The 19,625-nt window shown below is 33.0% G+C and overlaps 8 protein-coding genes and 3 non-coding genes across 11 annotated transcripts; 6 read left to right on the plus strand and 5 right to left on the minus strand. All coding sequences in view use genetic code 12, as the record gives it.

Moving 5' to 3' along the window:
- Positions 1-130: 130 nt before the first annotated feature.
- Positions 131-3,040, minus strand: CTRG_01220 (linker nucleoporin; the record flags this gene model as incomplete). The annotated part of the gene is made up of 1 exon (XM_002546869.1): positions 131-3,040. One exon carries the CDS (start codon positions 3,038-3,040, stop codon positions 131-133), a length of 2,910 nt encoding a protein of 969 aa, XP_002546915.1.
- Positions 3,041-4,021: 981 nt separating this feature from the next.
- CTRG_06296 lies at positions 4,022-4,125 on the minus strand. Its single transcript has one exon. It is a non-coding gene; the product is annotated as a tRNA-Leu (tRNA).
- Positions 4,126-5,396: 1,271 nt separating this feature from the next.
- Positions 5,397-6,992, plus strand: HNM1 (Hnm1p; the record flags this gene model as incomplete). Its single annotated transcript, XM_002546870.1, has 1 exon — positions 5,397-6,992. One exon carries the CDS (start codon positions 5,397-5,399, stop codon positions 6,990-6,992), a length of 1,596 nt encoding a protein of 531 aa, XP_002546916.1.
- A 182-nt stretch (positions 6,993-7,174) lies between these two features.
- SIR2 (Sir2p) lies at positions 7,175-8,674 on the minus strand (the record flags this gene model as incomplete). Its single annotated transcript, XM_002546871.1, has 1 exon — positions 7,175-8,674. One exon carries the CDS (start codon positions 8,672-8,674, stop codon positions 7,175-7,177), a length of 1,500 nt encoding a protein of 499 aa, XP_002546917.1.
- Positions 8,675-9,879: 1,205 nt separating this feature from the next.
- CTRG_06261 lies at positions 9,880-9,953 on the plus strand. Its single transcript has one exon. It is a non-coding gene; the product is annotated as a tRNA-Arg (tRNA).
- A 209-nt stretch (positions 9,954-10,162) lies between these two features.
- On the plus strand, positions 10,163-10,246 carry CTRG_06262. The gene has a single exon. It is a non-coding gene; the product is annotated as a tRNA-Phe (tRNA).
- Positions 10,247-11,483: 1,237 nt separating this feature from the next.
- CTRG_01224 (uncharacterized protein) lies at positions 11,484-12,218 on the plus strand (the record flags this gene model as incomplete). Its single annotated transcript, XM_002546872.1, has 1 exon — positions 11,484-12,218. One exon carries the CDS (start codon positions 11,484-11,486, stop codon positions 12,216-12,218), a length of 735 nt encoding a protein of 244 aa, XP_002546918.1.
- Positions 12,219-12,836: 618 nt separating this feature from the next.
- On the plus strand, positions 12,837-13,289 carry CTRG_01225 (uncharacterized protein; the record flags this gene model as incomplete). Its single annotated transcript, XM_002546873.1, has 1 exon — positions 12,837-13,289. One exon carries the CDS (start codon positions 12,837-12,839, stop codon positions 13,287-13,289), a length of 453 nt encoding a protein of 150 aa, XP_002546919.1.
- A 653-nt stretch (positions 13,290-13,942) lies between these two features.
- On the plus strand, positions 13,943-15,682 carry CTRG_01226 (uncharacterized protein; the record flags this gene model as incomplete). The annotated part of the gene is made up of 1 exon (XM_002546874.1): positions 13,943-15,682. One exon carries the CDS (start codon positions 13,943-13,945, stop codon positions 15,680-15,682), a length of 1,740 nt encoding a protein of 579 aa, XP_002546920.1.
- Positions 15,683-15,950: 268 nt separating this feature from the next.
- SNX4 (Snx4p) lies at positions 15,951-17,894 on the minus strand (the record flags this gene model as incomplete). The annotated part of the gene is made up of 1 exon (XM_002546875.1): positions 15,951-17,894. The coding sequence occupies one exon, from the start codon at positions 17,892-17,894 to the stop codon at positions 15,951-15,953; it is 1,944 nt and encodes a 647-aa protein (XP_002546921.1).
- Positions 17,895-18,234: 340 nt separating this feature from the next.
- On the minus strand, positions 18,235-19,605 carry DCW1 (putative mannan endo-1,6-alpha-mannosidase; the record flags this gene model as incomplete). The annotated part of the gene is made up of 1 exon (XM_002546876.1): positions 18,235-19,605. One exon carries the CDS (start codon positions 19,603-19,605, stop codon positions 18,235-18,237), a length of 1,371 nt encoding a protein of 456 aa, XP_002546922.1.
- Positions 19,606-19,625: the final 20 nt, after the last annotated feature.

Consider the following 19,625-nt stretch of genomic DNA (forward strand, 5'->3'; position numbering starts at 1 on the left):
GAACACGGAGTTTCGCAATGTCGTGTTTAAGTTCCAAAACCACATAAATCATTTTCTGGCACGACACTGTGTGTAAAATTTTTGAATTGGTTGCCATGATAGTTTGGTTGTTGTTGTTCTTCTTACTTTCTTACAACAGTGATTCTAAATTAATCAATAAACTGTATGTTTCTCTAGGCATCTTATATTGCACCATACCAGCATATATCATACAATTCTTAGCGATTTTTTTCCAATGATTCAAAGCATCCTTTTCATTACCAAATGATTGATATCTTTTGGTCAAAATCTCATAATTCAAATGTGAAATACTTGTCATAACTAAGATCAACAAGGATGGAATTACTTTCACCAAATTATCGTCCAAATCATTTGTTTGCACCAATTCACTCATAACTCTAATCTTGATAAGATCGGCATCAGCATTTGCTGGGATGAGATCTAACTTGTTTATTTCATTGACAACTGAACTCCAATCTTTCTTGATAAATAATTCTCTAATATTGATAATTGGAAGCAATAAATCACATGTGGATTTGACCTTTGGTGATAACTTACTAAGAATATGACTGTTGTTGCTGAAAATTTTCATAATATGTTGAGCCAATAAAATAATATTATTGTCAATGGTATCGCCAACATCTTTACTTGCATAACCTGTAGATATCACCTCATAGTTACCAAACTTGATGATTGGTTGGTTCAAATCCGTTGTTGCTAGAATTTCTGCCAACAATTTATTAATTAATGAAACAACAGTATTGTAATCGCAACACAATTGATACAACAATAATGCATCAAAAATTCTACCTTCTTCTTCACATTTACTAGCAGAAACCTCAACTATTTGCTGGTAAAATTGGTCGATATTCTCTAACTTGATCAATTTTCTCTGAGACTCCAAAATACCAGGTGCTTTGGTTCCATTGACTTGATTCAATTGCCCAAGTAAAACACCAAATTCGCGAGAAACTAAAATTAATTCACGCAATGCTTCATGACAAACAAGAAGAGCTCCTTTGGAATCACCACCATTAGCCAATGCAATCAATATAAGATATTCACATGCAACTTTTGGATCACTGATTTTAAAAGTAGTAGTATAAGAACCCACCAATCTACTGTAGTTGATTTCATATTCGTTGCTATTGACAGTTAATAAAGTGTCCTTGTTGAAAGCAGAACATTTTAATAAACCATAGTATGCCAAACCGATAGCCAAATGAACTGCATCCGCTTCGTTAACAAATTCATAAGCATATTGAACAGCCATTTCGTAAAGTCCAGCTAGAACCAAAGTCTTGAGATATAATGGATTATTTGGAGAAACCAAAAAGTTCTTTGGACCCAATTGAACAATCTTACTTTGAAAGTCTAGTAAACTATAATTTTCGAAAACCAAATTGGATTCAGATCCTGGTTGGTTTGCATTAATGATAGACAAATGGAACCATACCCATTCTTCGATGCTCAAGTTGATAGATTGTGGCAACGACTTGTTACTTAAATCACATTTACCGATGATTTTGTAAACAGAATATTTGTAAGGGTCGTAATTAATACTAGAATCAACATCGTTGATGATAAACTGGAATTGTTGATTAAATTCTTGGTGTAATCTTTCGTTCAATTCTGATGATAATACATGTTTGCTGCTATCGGCATAATTTTTGATGTAGACTGGGAAGTTCTTATCAAATTTAGTAAATATCTCACGGTTACGAGAAACCAAATCAACAACATCAGAATACAACCCGGCACGGAGAAGGTAAAAGATTAATGCCCAAATTGGAGTACCATTTACAGATAATGTCTTGTTAATTAAATCTGGATCATTCTTTAATACAACTTGGTTAACAAAGTATGACACTCTGTTGATATTTGTGGCAGGTGAGTATTTTTCAGGCTTGCTGTTGTCCTTGAGATATAATTCATCCACATAATTGTAAAATTCTTGTTGCAAATAAGCTATACTATTGTTCACAATAGTTTCATTGAGTTCAGGTTTTGGTGTATTAAAGAATTTCTGTTCTTGGGAAGTTTTGGCAAATTTTTCACCAGTCAACATGACTAATATTTTCCAAATCTCAGCAATTTGTTTACCCTTCACATCATTCTGCAACTTGTTGACTTCATTGAAGTTCAAACACAATGGGAAATGAGCATTTTGAAGACGTGCACCGTTTAATGAATCAATAACTCTTGCGTAGTTTTCAAATTTAGCTCTGGTCAATTGCCTAACAGATGAATCGCCTAATGGAGTTAAGATGTTGGCAGCAGTTGAATTTGATTTCCAAACTATTGAATTCTTGATCGTTTCTTCTTCAAGAATTACATTTGTTTTCAACCCAACGGCTTTTCTCAATTCATCTCTTCTAACTTTCCAGTCGATTGAAATGTTGGCATTGATGTAGTTGTCGAAGTCTTTAGAAGCCAATGACAACGATTGTTCAATGGTGTTCAAAATGTTTTCGTCCTTTTTAGCACTCAAGTAGTTTTCAATATTTTCGGAACCAACAAATGCATGTTGTAATGGTGCTCCACGCTCACCAGCTCTAGGTATTTGAATGGCGTTCAATTCACCTTCAATATCATCAGCACTGATACCACTTCCTGCCAATAAATAATGTGCTTTTGTAAAACTGGCATCCTTATCTGATTGTTTTCTTAATTGTTGAGTTTTTCTTTCCAACTCATTTAAGGTGAGATGAATTGAACCTAATTGAATATGATCATTACTTTTTGGTAAATTGTTAGCAGATTCCAATAATTCTTTCAACAACTTGGGTCCCTTTGTTGTATTGACAGATACCGGAAGTGACAAATTTGTAGTAGCACCGCTAACCGCACCAGTTGGTGGGTTTATAGTTGATTGAACATTTGCACCGATCGTAACTGAAGGAGTTTGCTGTTGCTGTTGTTGTTGGAACTGATTCTGAGTTTGGGTTGGTCCAGTGGCAGTATTAGTATTTGTATTTGACTGGCCACCAAATGAAAATCCGGTTCCTGTACCAGAAGAAGATATTTTATTTCCAAACATTTCTTATTGGCCTGGATCTAGATTGATTCAGAGATGATGAAATTTGTTATGATTTCGATGAACTTAGAAACAGAGAAACATCGAAAATCGAAAAGAAAAATATAACAATTTTTTGTTGTCGTTAGCACGACTTTTTGGTTAGGTTAGTTTTTTTTTTAAATATTTTCTTTCTTGTTGTTGTTTCGCGAGAAGACCATCACTATTTAAGGAAGAAAAAATTTTCTATTTTCTTTTATACTTTTTCTTCCCTTCTTCTTTTTCTTTTCTTCATACTTTGTCCAAAAGTTTCCATCACTTTAGACAGTGCCTGAATCTGGTGGATATCATTCATGTTAGCTATATGAACTAGCACGCCTTTAAAGGATCAGTTCTTGATCTCTTTTGTGCCAAGTTGTAATAGTGAGATGATGGTATCTCAATGCAATCAGTTATCAAGGCGATGTGTGTATGGAAAGAATAAAATTGCTTCTTTTAAGAACTTGTCTGGATTTTTATGAAATGAAAGAGAGGTGTCAGGAGGTGCAAATATTTGTTATTAGCGTGATAGTTTTGTAGTTTATACAGCCTTTAGTTATTAATGGGAACAAAAAACAATTGACCCTACAATTCTCTGTTCATCTTAATTGTTGAATTACATGCCATTCAAGATGATTATTGCATTTATTATTGATGTAATGAAATGTAATAAGAGTATTAAGTTGATCCAATTGTTGTCATCAAAGTAGATGATGCTTTTGAAAAGATCGAAAATTTTTAAAGGCAATTTTAACTGGAAACTACAATTGGGTTAGATTCGTAAGTACTGTCTATGATCATGAAGATGTACCACACATCTAAATTATTTAAAAAAAAAACTACCACTCATCACTGCTAGAGGTAGGCCATGAAGTTTGAACGTCAAAGAAGTTTCATTGGTCATCTTGGATGTTCTGAACAAATAACTACAGATTGTAAAAATTGCAAAAAAAAATAAAGAAATGGTGAAGGATGCGAGATTCGAACTCGCGCGGTGAACACACCAGCAGATAACTCGAATTGCTAAACAACTTAAGTCTGCCGCCTTAGACCAACTCGGCCAACCCTCCAATTTCATGTCAGGTGAAGTCCGCCCCATTAGAAAACTATGTTTATCTTTATTACTAACCTGATGTTTGTTGCAAATCACATCTGATTGTCTCTGATCGACAACTACACATGGTTTCACGTTCATTATATTATCTGGATCTTCTCCAATTATGTATATTCTTCATACAAAGTTCTATTTTACATATTCTTCTGTTGTGCATGTTATTGGCAAGTACCAGACGCATGTTTCAAATATTTCAGTAATCTCGATCATTAGCTCATCGATATTACCCTTAGACATCGCAGGACCTCCACTCCACCTTTCCATGAAAAAGATCTCATGAAATATATGTAACCTGTGGAAAGATCTACCATCATGTTACGATTTGTATCTGGAGAAATATCTCTTCTTTTGTGCTATGATGACGTCTATTGCAACATTCTCAATGGCAGTCGCGCTTTCTACCCAACAAACTTTGAAAAAATAAATTATCACATGCAAATTATATTTCATGCGCACGATTAAAAAAAAAAAACAATTATAAATTTTACGAGAGACTGAGATTATAGATTTATCAAAATAGATATTGATTGTCAATGAGGTTTTTATTGTTTAAATAATATAACTGTTATTCATTTTGCCTTATATTATTTTTTTTTGAATCATGATCCAGGTAAAGAAATAGCGGACCGGACAATTATCGTAGTAAATATTCATTACACATTTGCAAGGATCCTCTAAATGATATCTGCGATCTTGCTTATAAGGTGGAGGAAAGGATATTTACAAATGACAAAAAAGATAGCCATGCATTATCTACACTGTCTATGCTAGTTTAGTTTAAAACCAACCCTCTTATTGATATAATCATTGACCAATAGATGGGGACTTAAACTAAATTGACTTCGGCGAGGCACACACAGTTGCCGTGTAATTTATTAGTCTCTATTGTTAAACTTTAAATAATACTACCGCAATCACACGACCTTATCATTTTGAATTGCTTTTTTTATTTTTTATTTTTTTGGGCTCTTTCGCACGCTCACCTTCTATCACGAGTACTTGACTTTTTTTCATTGTTAATTTCAAGTCTTTTCATACGTTGTTATTGTTATAAAATTGAACTTGATTTCCCAATATAAAGTTCGTTTTTTTTTTTTTATTTTATTTTTGATTTCACTTATTGTTTGATTTATTCATTTTTTGTTTTTCAAAATAGTCATTGCATAGCTTCATTTACTTGTCACTTTCGTTCATTTTAAATTATTTATTTTCCTCCCCCCCTAAATCATGGCTGATATCGACGAAAAACAACCGGCAACTGTCAGTCCCCAACTTTCATTTTCTACAGATGACAAGAGATTGGCAGATTACCTGACTGATTCAAAATCGGTCTCCAAAGATGAACCAGCACATATGAGTAGAAACTTTCTGACTTTACAAATCATCACAATTGGTTTTGGTCTTACAAATTCTTGGTTGGGTATTCTGTCTACTCTTATCTTGTCGATTTCGTCTCTTGGTCCTATGTTAGTGGTGTATGGTATCTTAATCGTTGCATCTGTCTCCGTGTGTATTGCAGTTACTCTTGGTGAATTAGCACTGGCGATGCCTTCAGCTGGTGGACAATATGTTTGGGCAAGAGTGTTGGCACCAAGAAAGTATGCTTCATTTTGGGCTTATATCACTGGTTCTATCTCTTGGAGTGGTGCTGTCTTTACAACTGTCTCCATGAATCTTGCGTTGGCTTATCAATTATTAGGTTTTTGGAACTTGACACATCCAGATCACGTAAATCAAAAGTGGGAGGTTTTTGTCATTTTCAATATTATCAATTGGTTCCTTTTCTTGTTTAATATTTGGCACAGATTTTTACCAGTTATTGGTGACAGTATTTTTGGTATCTCCATTACTTCATATTGTATTATTATCGTTACTGTCTTGGCATGTTCTAAGGGCCGTTACCAAGACGCCAAGTTTGTGTTTGTTGATGCAGTTAACAATACTGGCTGGCCATCTAAAGGGATTGCATTCATTATTGGTTTGGTTAACCCTGCTTGGGCATTTTCTTGTTTAGATAGTGTTACTCATTTGAGTGAAGAAACTCCACAACCAGAAAGAGATGTTCCAAAAGCTGTCTTGTCAACGGTTGCTATTGGGTTTGTTACATCATTCACTTTTGTTATTGCCATGTTTTTCTGTATCAATGATTTGGAACAAGTTATGAACTCAACCACTGGTCTTCCAATTTTGGATATTTTCTACCAAGCATTAAGAAATAAAGCAGGTGCTCTTTGTCTTGGAGCTCTTATTTTCTGTACTGCCAGTGGTTGTACTATTGCATGTCAAACTTTCCAAGCACGTATTGCTTTCTCGTTCTCTAGAGATAATGGTATGCCATGGTCCAAATATTTAGCCATCATTGATCCAAAAACTGGTGGTCCATTATATGCTCACATTTTCTGTACTGTCATAGTTACCTGTTTGTCTCCATTAGTCTTCTCTGATGCTGCCCTTCAAGCAACTGCTTTATGTTGTATCGGGTTTTTGCTTATCGCTTATCTGGTTCCAACTATCTGTCTTCTTGTGAGAAAAAGACAAATTCGTCATGGTCCTTTTTGGTTGGGCAAGATTGGTACTTTTTGCAACATCATGTTGTTGGTTTGGACCGTTTTCGCATTGGTTTTCTTTAGTTTTCCAGCTACTTATCCTGCTACTGCTCAAAATACCAACTATTTTTGTGCTGTGTTAGCTGGATACATTGTCTTGATGCTTGGGTACTGGTGGTTCCCTGTCAAGAAATATGGTTGTAAGTATAACTTCAGAGGTGGTAATAGAAACCAAGAAGAAGTCGAATTCCCAGAAATTTGTATAAATGAATGGTAATATTGTTTTAAGATGATAATCTTAAAAAGAAAGAGGAAGAAGAGGAAGAAGAAGAAAAAAAGATGTTTATAGTTTTTAAAATAAAAGTTACGGTGCATTAATATATATTAAATATTCAAAAATTAAATATCAATACTGTGCATTAATAATTATGTTATTGAGATACAAGTATACGGATCTATTTACACTTTTTTTATCTCATATGTGTTGGCATTCAACGTTTGCACCCTAAAGCTACCATTTGGATCATAATCTGCATGAGGAATATTCCAATCCAGACCAAGACACTTTGAAATCCATGCAACCACTTCATCACATAAACCAATTAATCTAAGATTAAATAATGATCCCATATCATCGATCTGGTCTTTATTAATAAGAATTTTTGGAACATGGCTAGGGACTTTTTCCACAAGACCAGCTACAGGGTTGACATTAAGTGATGTACCACTAACAATAACCATATCTGCATTTTTCAAATCCTTTGAATGAAGACGGTGAAATCTTTCTGGTAAATCCTCACCAAAGAAGGTAATAGTAGGTTTAATAACCCCATAAATTAATTCAGCTTCTTGAACATCTTCCCAACATTTAGAACATCTTGGCACTTGTAATTTCTTAATATGATTAAAAATCTTTTCTCCTTTGAATATTGCACCACAGGTGATACACTTAGCATGAGAGAAACTACCATGACATTGAATTAATTTCTCAGGACTAATCCCAGCACGTTGTTCCAAGTTATCTATATTTTGCGTGTAATTTCTGAGTAATTTGTTTTTATCTTCAAGCAATTTAAGGAAAGAGTGGAATAACGCAAACTTACCTTCAGGAGGTAAAACCATATGAGCAATTGTATAAAACAACAGTGGATCTTTCTTGAATGTTTCCATATCAAACACTTTTTGAGGATCACTTAATTGTAACTTGGATAATTGTGTATACAAACCTTGGAATGAACGGAAATCTGGAATCCCCAAAGAGGTAGATATACCTGCACCAGTAATAACCACGATTTTCTTTGCCATGGTCAACCCAGTAATGAAATCTGGTAAAAGATATTTAAATGGTGGCACTAAAGGCTGTTTGAAAGATCCAGGACGTCTTTCAGTTTCTTTTTCATAAGAAGTTTCAGATTCCGACATGGAGGAATCTCCGTCATCATCTACGTCATCATCATCGTCATCATCATTCTCACCCTCAAGATTATTCTCATGGTCCGGTCTTAATGTTTTGTCTTCTAAAATTAATTTTAATAACAACTTTGCAAGTTCTTTCAAAGTCAAGATATTGTAATCTTCAAGTGCCTTTTTAGGGTACCCTAGATTCATGATTAATACACTAATTTCCTTCTTTGACATAGATTTGTTGATTTTGGTTCGTAGAAAGGCCTCTATACCTTGTGTGCGAATAAAATCTCTGTATAATTCTTCTAGTTTAGGGTCAGGACGATAATTTCTAATAAAATCCATTGCATTCTGTGGTGTATCGTTTGTGGCATCGATATCTGAAGAAACTGGAGTGATCATACCTTGTGCGCTTGGAATATTCTTGTTGTTGTTGTTATTATTATTCTTGTTGCTGTTGATGAGGTTATTGCTTGTATCGTTGTTATGCATAATACCGGCTGTTAATGGTGCTTGTGGGACGGCTGCCGCCACTGTTTGAGTGAATGAGTTCATCTAATATATGTATTCTTTTAAATATGAGATTTATTCAACCGTAAACAATACACAACAAGGAAAACTATATCTAAAGATGTAGTTTGTAATATAAGACTATTTGTTTACTGGGAAAAAAAAGAATCAATGGGAACAGAATGTTTCTTTTTTTTCTTTTTTTTTATTAAAAAAAAATTTTTGAACTTGTTTTATTTTTTTGTTTGTCCTCTTCTGTAAACTATGATTCTCTCAATAAAGGGGCCGACCTTATACTGTAATACTAAACTGAAAACTACCTGCCAGTATTAAAGAGGACGAAGAAAAAAAAAATTTTCTCCTCTGGCATCGTTACAATCCACGCCGTAAATTTTACACAGGACGAACCATTCTAATGGGAAGAAAAATCTCACTAGGCGTGTCGCGGCTGCCACAAAAATTTGTATTACACATTACCATCTTTATTACACACGCCACCACTTCGCATCCTCTACTTTGTTCAATTTGCCATTCTATGTAGCTTTAGTATTAGGGAAGTAGTTTATGAGGTATTTTAGTTGAATCTCTTCTATATTTGTTTTAAGTGTGTTTGGGTCTGTGCGTCGAAATTTGAATTTTTATTTGAATTACCCGGAATACGCTCAAAAAAAAATGAGAAGAGTTACACGAGTGGTGGTGCAAACAAAGGTATTCGAAAGGGCGGTTCCACAAACAAAAAAATAATCGTGGCCCGCATGAAATATCAAGTTATTGGTTTTGAGATTAATGAAAATATACGCCAATACTGTGTAATGCTATGATGGTTGGTTACGTAGTGAAGTTTTAGATGCAACAAGGGTCCAGGAATAATAGGTGATGATATGATAAACAATTTGCTTAGTAGTAGTTACTCTTATTAAAAAATTGTCTACTATGGATATTCGAGAATTATAAAATCATTCAATGATTTTATAGTAATTTTCTTTTTAGTAAAAATATGTTGCAAACTTCTAGTAAAAAAACGGAAGTTGGTCATTCTTATAAAATATAGCATTATAGATATAAATCATTGTAGGACAATCTAACAACATGCTATGATCCTCACTGAAATCTCTCCACAGAATACTAGGAAGTTTCATATTCATTAGCGACAATTCTAATGTTTACTCTCGCATACTAACTGGGTGTGAGTATGTGCCAATTTTGTTGACACAACAGATCAGTACAGTTGGTACAGTTGTCTGAAGATTGCCCTGCTGGCGAAATTGGTTATCGCTTTTGACTTCTAATCAAAGGATTCTGGGTTCGAGTCCCAGGTAGGGTTTCTTTTTTTTTCTCACCAAACACAATCTACTTTTTTGTAGCCCAGCGTGACTACTGCGAGTTTATTTGCTTGGTGGAGGTGTCTCTTTTGAATTGTCAGTGTAGGTTCATCAAGAGTTCCAGTCACTGAATTCACAAACTTTTTAATTTGTGTGTTAAAACCATACTGCAAGTGTGGAGTTCCGAGGAGCTTCACTTATTCCAATAACAGCAGCTTTAGCTCATCTGGGAGAGCGTCAGACTGAAGATTCTTTAGTAATCTGGAGGTACTGTGTTCGAGCCACAGAAGCTGCATTTATTTTTTTGCCATAAATTGTCCCACACGTAATCGGATGACATAGTATTCCACTACATGTTTAGCAATGTATAACAGCATTTTCTTTTTTATTATTATTATTATTATTTCTAATTATTCCTACCCATATACTTAAATGTCCTTTTTTGGTTCACTTTTATCATAGATCAATTCCTTGTAGTTAGGGAAATGTGTGCAAAATTCCCATGTAACAATGGCTTTATAATTACAGGAGTTCATTAGATTAAAATTTCCAGCAGCAAATAAGTAGAACTTATATAGATCCGTTTTCAAGACATCAAATACACGAACCTCTGAGACTGGACCAAGTCCCAAAGAAAGTCACCAACTCTATATGTTGAAATTTTGAAATTAATATAAATTGAAGTTCCAGGATTCGTTCACAAACATGATTCTTTAAATCATCATATATATCTTGTGTATATTGTGGTCCACCATATATTGTAAAATTTTCAGCTTGTACCAAAGCCTCAACTTCCTGTCTTCCATTGTAGTTTGGAATCTTGAATTATTTCCAAACGCCAAGATCTTGTTTCAATTCAACAACTGTTTTAAAAATATAATGAATGAAAAGTCTCCAATTATGAATACGACGATTAAAACCTGTATTCGTAATTAGAATGGGATTTGGTTCACATATTGTTTTCTCATCAACCATAAAGCTTAATTCCGAACTGGAATCTTCCTTTTTCTTGAGTACTTCTTGATAGTTGTCATTTAATTTGGGAGTTTTCAAGTGTGTAGGTTTTGGTAGAGTAAACTAATGATCTAGAATCCCAGTGTATAAAGAAGAACACTTTTATCTCTTTTTATATGAATTGATTGGTTTGGGGTTTCCTATAATTAACAAAGTTTTCTGTAAGAATATGTAGGTTGTTGCTCTAGTTGGTTTTCTAAGTCTAAAGCTTTACCCTATTAGGTCACCTAACAAGAGTATTCTGTATTCTGGTGAACATACATGCATTATATCTATCCTTGGATAGTAGAAATTATGAAACTTTCGGTACCAATTCTTATTGTAAGAACTTAACAAAATATTTTTTTTTTGAAAATATAATTGGTAGCTATGGTTTCTCAGAATAGGCATCAAATAAAGGCAAGAAGAGTAATTCTGGTGCACAAGGAAACTACAACAAAATAATCTTCTATAAAAGATCATAAAATTGTGCTACAGTAAAAAAATTAGGTATTCAGAGTCAATATGACTTCTTTTGTATGGCTACAATCTTTCAAAATATGGGTATTTTCAGTCGCAGTTGGCTGCTTCAAAAACAAGTTAAAGCAGAAACTAATTCATCACCAATAATAATAAAGAGTGCTATAGAAGCTGTGCCCATACAGAGTTACTTTTTTCCAGACGAAATTATGAAAATGATTGTATTAACTGTGTTAGGAATTGTGGACCACATGGATGAATGGAGATGGTTTAAGAATCCTGGGTATCAAGGGAACATGCGTACTATGGAGACTGTAACTAATCAACATTTCATGATAATAGGTGGCCCCAAGAGTACTCTGAGGTCTTATGAAAATCTCAAATCACGAATGGGTTCAAGGATCCAAGATCTTGAATTCTTAGCTATATCATATTTTTGGAACATTGCTTGTGTATTTTCGTTTTGGAGCCTAGGAGGAGACATTATTCGAGTGTATTTTACAGACATTCGTTTCATGGACCAATTTTCTGTTTATGCTGGAAATAATTTCAAAGAACCTATTAAAGAACAAGGAATAGCATATGTCAATTGGAAACTTACCAAGGTTTTTTCTGATTATGAAAAGGATGACAATCAAACTGAAGATAAAATCTCGGTACGTTTTAAGCTGACGAATTCTTGGATACTACCGAAGGAAGACAGCCCTGGAAATAAAATTGTTTGGAGAAAGTTGGACTACCGACAACACCTCCACTGTTCACTCGTTAGTGATTTTCTTACTATTAATGATTAATGTGAAAAATATTCATAATACTAATGGGTTTAATTAAAACATGTTATTCTTTTTATTTTACCTTATAGTACCAACTGTCTATTTATTGACTATTTACAAGCCAGTATTAGCTTCTTTACTTTTTATGTTACTTACACTACTAAGTGAGTAGACAGAGTAATGGTAAAAAAAAAAGATTTAGCTATTAGCTTTTAGCCATCAATAATTGAAAAGAATCTTTTGGGTTTTGCTTAGAAATGTCCTATGTTTTTTGATTGCCTGAATAACGCCATTTTTATTGCAAAAGTAATGAATATGAACCGATAAGTAGAATCATCAATAAATATATTAACACAGATTTGTTGGACTGATGGAATCTAAATATTGCATATTAAAGAGGCACCATGAATCAAGCTTTGATATGGTAACGAAAGTGGGAGGAAATAACGAAACTACACTATCTCGCCACCGTGCACGACTTTCTTGGTTGCAAAACTACAAAAAAAAAGAAATAAGTTTCTCTAAAAATACGTTCAGACAACCAATTCAAATTTTAGATTTTAAAATTCCTGTTGTCTATTACTTTCTTTTTTCCTTTTTTTTTTATTTATTTTACCACATCATATTACACCAAACATAATGGAATCACCTCTATACCACCAGTCATACCAGAACGACCAAATTCAATTGGAAAATATTGAAACATCACAAGAGGCTATTCAAAAAAATAATGAAGAAACTGATTTAGAATTTCAAAATATTTGTGAAGAAATTAAGAAACTCAGTGTTCAAATTAGGGAAATCATTGTTCAAATTAGGGAAATCAACAATAAATTGGAAACTTCTAATCAAACTAAATCTGCTGAAGAAACCAGAAATGTGTTTCGTGATGTCTTGGAAGAATTCCAAACTAGATATAAAATCGCCAAACACCTTAAAGATTTAGTCAATCTTAGTTCATTATTGTTCTACAGCCAATTGGGGTTTACCTTGTATTGTACTATGAAATATTGCGAGCTGAATGAGACCAAAATCCATGGGTTAGTCGGAATCCTACTGATTTTAATTTTTCATATCATGGATGTCTTCTGATTAAAATTTCCTGGCTATAAATTGTTTTGAATTACATCTTACTTTTGTTTATAATATATATATTAATAAATTGTTAGAATTATTACTTTGCTTTGTAGAAATGAGCACAAGAAGGTAATCAAAACTGAAATGTGTATTTATTCTTGTAATCCATTTAAAGATTGTGCATATTTCAAACTTTTCTAGAAACAACTTCACATTAACACTTGAACTGCTAGCCATATTATTCGATAACTCTATATGTTTAGTAGCCTAGCTGGAATCTACAGCTTCTTCAGAGTATACATCTAAACAATAACTCTTGGTCAATCAACAAGATATTTTACATATTATTAAATGTTGAATGATCCTTTGGCATGAACCAATGTCTGTTGCATCGGTGAGAAAATTTATGTCCCTCCCCTCGTTGGCGCGGAATTAAATGTAATTCGCATTAAACTTTTCTTTACCTCAGTCTCTTTCTCGGCTATGAAGGAAGAAAAAAAAAAATAACTCTCTACTTTAGTCACGTTCGGAAAACTACATCAACACCGGACGAAAAATTCAACAGGCGAAAAGAACAAACAAAAAAGAAAAAAAAATAACTATCCAGGATCCTTTTCTTTTTTGATTTACTACCATTGGTGATAACTACAACTACAAAACCACATAGAATGCAATTCATTGGGATAATACCATTATTTGTTTATCTCACCACGGTATTGGCTAATCTAGCTAATTTTGATGATGATAGATTATCACAAGTTTGTTCCGGAATGTATTCAAAACATGATTGGGGCGGTTCAATTAAACCCCATATTGGATTATCATTAACTAAATTCAAAGATAATAAATACAATCCAAAAAATAAAGATCAAAAAGTAGATGATGATATTTCTGTTAGTTATATAATTTTTGAATACAAGGACTTGGTTAATATTGGTGCAGATTTAGGTAATGGTAGATATAAATTCATTTGTGATGATCATGCCATTAATGATTTACAAGTCTGTGATGAAAGTCATAAGGGGAAATTCATCGTTAATAAAAATGTGACAAATACTACTATTTTAACTTCCCAGTTAACTCATTTGGGTCCAGCTGATATTAATTATCCAATTAATGTGACGGGTTATTATTGTGTGTCAACATTTTCGCTGTTTAAAGATACTAAATATAAAGGGGAAGTCAATTTCCAAAACGCATTTGGTCAATTAAGTGCCAGTGAAATACCGAAGTTACCAGCTTATGGTATATTGACTTTATGTTATGCTATTACTTTAGCATTATTTGGATTTCAATTCTTTAAAAAGAGAAAGCAGAATCAAATTTTGCCATTACAGAGATACTTGTTGGCAATGTTGGGATTTTTAACCTTTGATACTTTGGTAGTATGGTCTTATTATGATTTAGTCAATAGAATCAAATCTCCAAGTGATGCATTTGCTAGATTCTATATGGTTTTCCTTTCAATTTTGAATGCTGCCAAAATCACATTCTCATTCTTTTTATTATTATGTATTGCCCTTGGTTATGGTGTTGTTAAATTAAAATTAGATAAGAAAGTTATGTTTGGTTGTAAGATTTTGGCTGCATGTAATTTTGTTGCATCTTTTATTTATTTGTTTTTCAACTATTTTGATGGTAGTTCCAATTCATTGGTTTCAACTGATGGCATTGAAACAGCTGCAAGTGGCAGTTTCTTGGGATTATTGCCAATTATTCCAATTGCTATTATATTATCAGCATACTATGTATTGATTTTGGCATCAATTAGAAAAACCACCGAGAATTTGCATAAACAACGTCAAATCATTAAATTGAACTTGTATCAAAACTTGTTTAGAATTATTTTTGCTGCTGTCATACTAACATTTTTTGGACTTTCATTATCTTCATTTGTTTATTTGAGTATGTCATCAACAGAAATGTTTGAGCAACATTGGAAAGGATCTTTTTTCATTTATGATTTCTGGCCAAGTGTGGTATTTTTCTTTGTGTTTATGGCAATTGCTTGGTTATGGAGACCTACAGAAACAAGTTATATGTTGGCTATTTCTCAACAATTATCAGGTGGAGATGATGTAGTTGATAATGATCCAGAAAATCCAGGTGGATATCAAGGTGGTCATGAATTTGAATTGGATGATTTATCATTAATGAGTCATAGTGACGATGAAGATAATAATAGACAAAGAAATGTCGAAAGAGATAGTTTTGAATTACCACATGATCAACAACTTCCTTCAAATAAAAAAGATTCTACTCAACCTCCAAATTATGATGACTTAAGTATTCATGAACCTCGTGAAGCTCAAAGTAGTAATACATTATTTGAATTAGGTGAAGATGAAGATGATGAAATTGATCATGGAAAAGATACTAGATTGAAAGATGATAAGCATAAAGAATAGTAACTAATGTAGACATGCTTAATGATTGGATTTTTTTTTTAGTTTTTCTTCCTTTATAAAGGTTTATATATATATATGGTGACAACAATTAAAAAAAAAGGTGTCATTTATGTAATAATTATAACTGATGTAGAATATTAATTCTACTCTTTTCTAATTTTGAATCATTTATTTAATAACATAGAGAGTAATGTAATAAAGACAAACTAATTATAAAATAATAATAATAATAATAAAAAAAATCTTAAACCATTCAATCATTATTATTTTAATTATTTTCATCTAATCTTTTCATTAATTTCATTTCCAGCTCTTCGTATTTTTGAAGCAACTGTTGATAAAATGAAATATTTTGATCACACAAGGCAATCATGGAATTTTTTAATTCCAGTTTGATGAAATTTTGTAAATTACCAAACTCAATTACAATTTGATTAATCAATTCAGTCAATAATTCGCTTTCTTTTCTAATTTCTTTATTAAGTTCTTGAATTTTATTTTCTAATTTTTGAATTTTGCTATCACTTGAACTAGATCCAATATGAGGAGTAGCAGATGTTGACAAAGTATCTTTAATTAATTGGGTAGTGTTGTTGACAATTCCTCCACTTGATTGATTATGCGGATGTGGTGATGGTGGAGCGCCTTGGTTGATATTTCCACCAAGACTTAATAATTCTGCCTTTGTCTTATTTAAATAATCATGCAACACTTGCAAGTCAATTTGTTTGTTGTGTTGGATTTGAATTAAATTTGTCAAACTCATGATATATTTCCCACTATCTTTCAAGGTAACAATAAATGTCTCATTATAGAAACGGTATAATGAATCCCAATTCTTCGAAAACTCAGATAAACATTGAGCAAATATTTTGTAATTAGAATCAATCGCATCTTCATCTTCTCTAGTGGACAATTTAACAATTTGATTCAGGAATAGTTCATAATCAACACTCAACTCATGATTTTTCTTATTCAATTTGGAAAATATCTTATCTAATTTAAGCAAATTCTCATATAATTTCTTTAATTTATCATTAATTTCCAAAATATCTCTATTTGTTTCCTTTTTATGCTTGGATGGAGTCAAAAAATTCATCACTGTTTCCGTGATCAAATCCTCATTGACAACTTTACCAACAAATCCAGAATCATCTCCAGAGTCTTTGATTTTTAATGAGGATGTAAATGTAGCCCAATCATTTGAATCACTTATAAACAAGTGAAAGATCGACAGTTGAGACAATATCTTGTGTTGCAAAATGAAACGAACAAATCTGTCTAAAGAATGTAATCTTTTATGAACAAACTCTGAGCTAAAAGTATCACCCGTTAAATACTTGAAGTTCAGTTTTGAAGGTAGTGGAGGTATCATCACAGTAGGGAAATCATTACTTAAACTCTCATACAAATATCTGAAATCACCATATCTTCTACGTACACTGAAACTCAAATATTCTTCACCATCTTTTGGTTTTTTGTCTTTGGTTAGTTTTAAAATCGATGGATTATTCGTAGTTGTAGTGACTAAATAGGAAATGAATGGCTTTGATGCTGCATCTAGATCACGGTTAGGATGAGTAACTGAAGTTTTAATGGCATATTTTTCAAAATAAGATATATCAACATAACCTTTTGGTGTCTCAATTAATTCTTCCTCTTCTTCTTCTCTTACTACTTGTTGTTTTGGCTGGTGTTCTTGTTCTAATTGAGGAGGTTCACTTGAATGTTTGTCATTACTTGACGACGGTTTTGGTGAACCAATTGGTCCCGCCTCGTCATTTCTAGATGATGATTCCTTTGGAGATTTAGATTCTTGATTTGGAGGAGATAATAATAATGAATCACTTGGTTGGTCAGTAGATCCACTATTATTACTACTATTGCTGTTGTTACTTTCGTAGGATTCATTTCTTTTATCCTTAGTTTCGTCACTTAAATGTGTTGACTCCAATTTATCAATTACTTGATCATCAACTTCAGAATTGTCCTTATCATCTTTAAGTTCTTGAGTTTCATTTGTTCCAACTGTTGGTTCTTTATTTTCTGATTGTTGTTCGGATTCCAAAGATCCCTCCTCAGCTATAGGATTTATGCTACTCTTATTGTTGTTGTTACTGATTTCTGTACTATCATGTTCTTCTTTGTTGTTATCTTTATCTATGTCTTCTCTATCCCATTGAATTGATGTGAATTGATCATCTGAACTCATGGTTAATACTACTACTACTACTACTGTGAATTATCTAAGATCTGCAAATAATAATATCAATTTAAAAATTAATGGAAGGCGAAAGGGGATTAAAAGTTATCATCAAATTACACATTCTCACTGTTGTTTTTTTTTTTTTTTTTTTCTTCTGTGTCTGATTCTATGGCTGAGTGGGAAAGAGGGAAACCCGTACAAGAAAAAGTTTCTTATCATTCAATTGTCACCTCAACAACAAAGTCGTGTACTGGTACATTATCCCATCAAACGTATACAAACAATGATACATAATCTTACTTCAATATATATTGAATATTTATATATATATATATATATATCAACCTTATAATATTAACCAAATACATGTACCAACCAAGGTAGCACCAATAACTGCCGTAAGAATACCTGCACCGGCTTTATCTCCACTATCTAAGCTCAATGGTCTGGCATCAGTGATAGGAGTACCATAACCAGCAGCTGGATTACCAATGGATGAACCACCAGTATCAGCAGTATATGGAGCAGGACGACTATTCGACATCAAATTTTGCATAACTTCTAATGCCGACATTTGTTCACCTAAACCCCATTTACCATCCCAACCTTGTGACCAGTTAGTCCAACTTAAACCACAAGTGACACCATCAGAACCACCACTACATGAACCAGCAGCAGCATTTGCTGAATCAACTAACCATTTTCTAATCACTGGTTCTGTTTGTGGGACCAACACCGATGTCAATCCCAAAAATCTCGAGAAATAAGCCTTGAAAGATCTTTGATCATTATTACAAGTTCCTGAAGGTTGACAAGCAGCTTCATACATAACCATACTACCCGTTATGTTCATAAAGAACACCTGAGAACTTTCTAATAATTTAATTGTATAGTTATACCATTTTTCTTCTTCAGTATAATTGTACAAATAAGCACAACCAGCCAACATCAACCCTTGATTATAAGTCCATTGATATTTGGTGATATTAGAACAATTGTTGTAAATTTTGACACCATCATAAACAAACCACCAATTACCTTCTGTCAATAATCCGACACCATACATCCAATCCCAAACTCTTTCAGCCCAAACAACATAAGAATCATTACCGGTGTATCTTGCCAATCTTGCAGCCAAATGGAATAAACAACCATTTGACACAGAGTTTTTATAATCATAACCAGAATTCCATTGGAAAATTTGCCATCTTAAACCACCATTACAATCCTCTTCATCCCATCTAGCTTGCATGGTATTAAATACAGCTTGAGCCAAAGTCAACCAAGCTTTTGAATCATCTTCTGGATTAGAGAAATTTCTTTCTGCTGCGGCCATAACGGCAATCCCCCAAAAGGCTTGATCATCATTACCTTCAGTAGTTGATTGATTTAAAGGAATATAATTATCATCATCACCTGTTTGGTATAATAATGCTTCTTTAATCAAAGGTACCAAAGTGTCATTATCAAAGAAGAATGTATAGTCAATCAATGAACCCCAAGCACCACCGGCTTCCCACCAATAGTATGGATTGGTGAACATACCAATGGTACCACCATATGTTGTACCTTCATAATAATCCAATAAACCTTTAGCAATTATATTACAATCTTCTCTAATTGTGGTTTCATTATTTGTGTCTAGCCATATGGCATTAGCAAGGGTTGAAAATATCGATATTATCACGTATGCCGTGAATGAACAAGAAAACTTCATATTTTATGTTGTTGTTAGCA

Source organism: Candida tropicalis (assembly GCF_000006335.3).
Source record: "Candida tropicalis MYA-3404 genomic scaffold supercont3.2, whole genome shotgun sequence".
Classification (NCBI taxonomy): Eukaryota; Fungi; Ascomycota; class Pichiomycetes; order Serinales; family Debaryomycetaceae; genus Candida; species Candida tropicalis.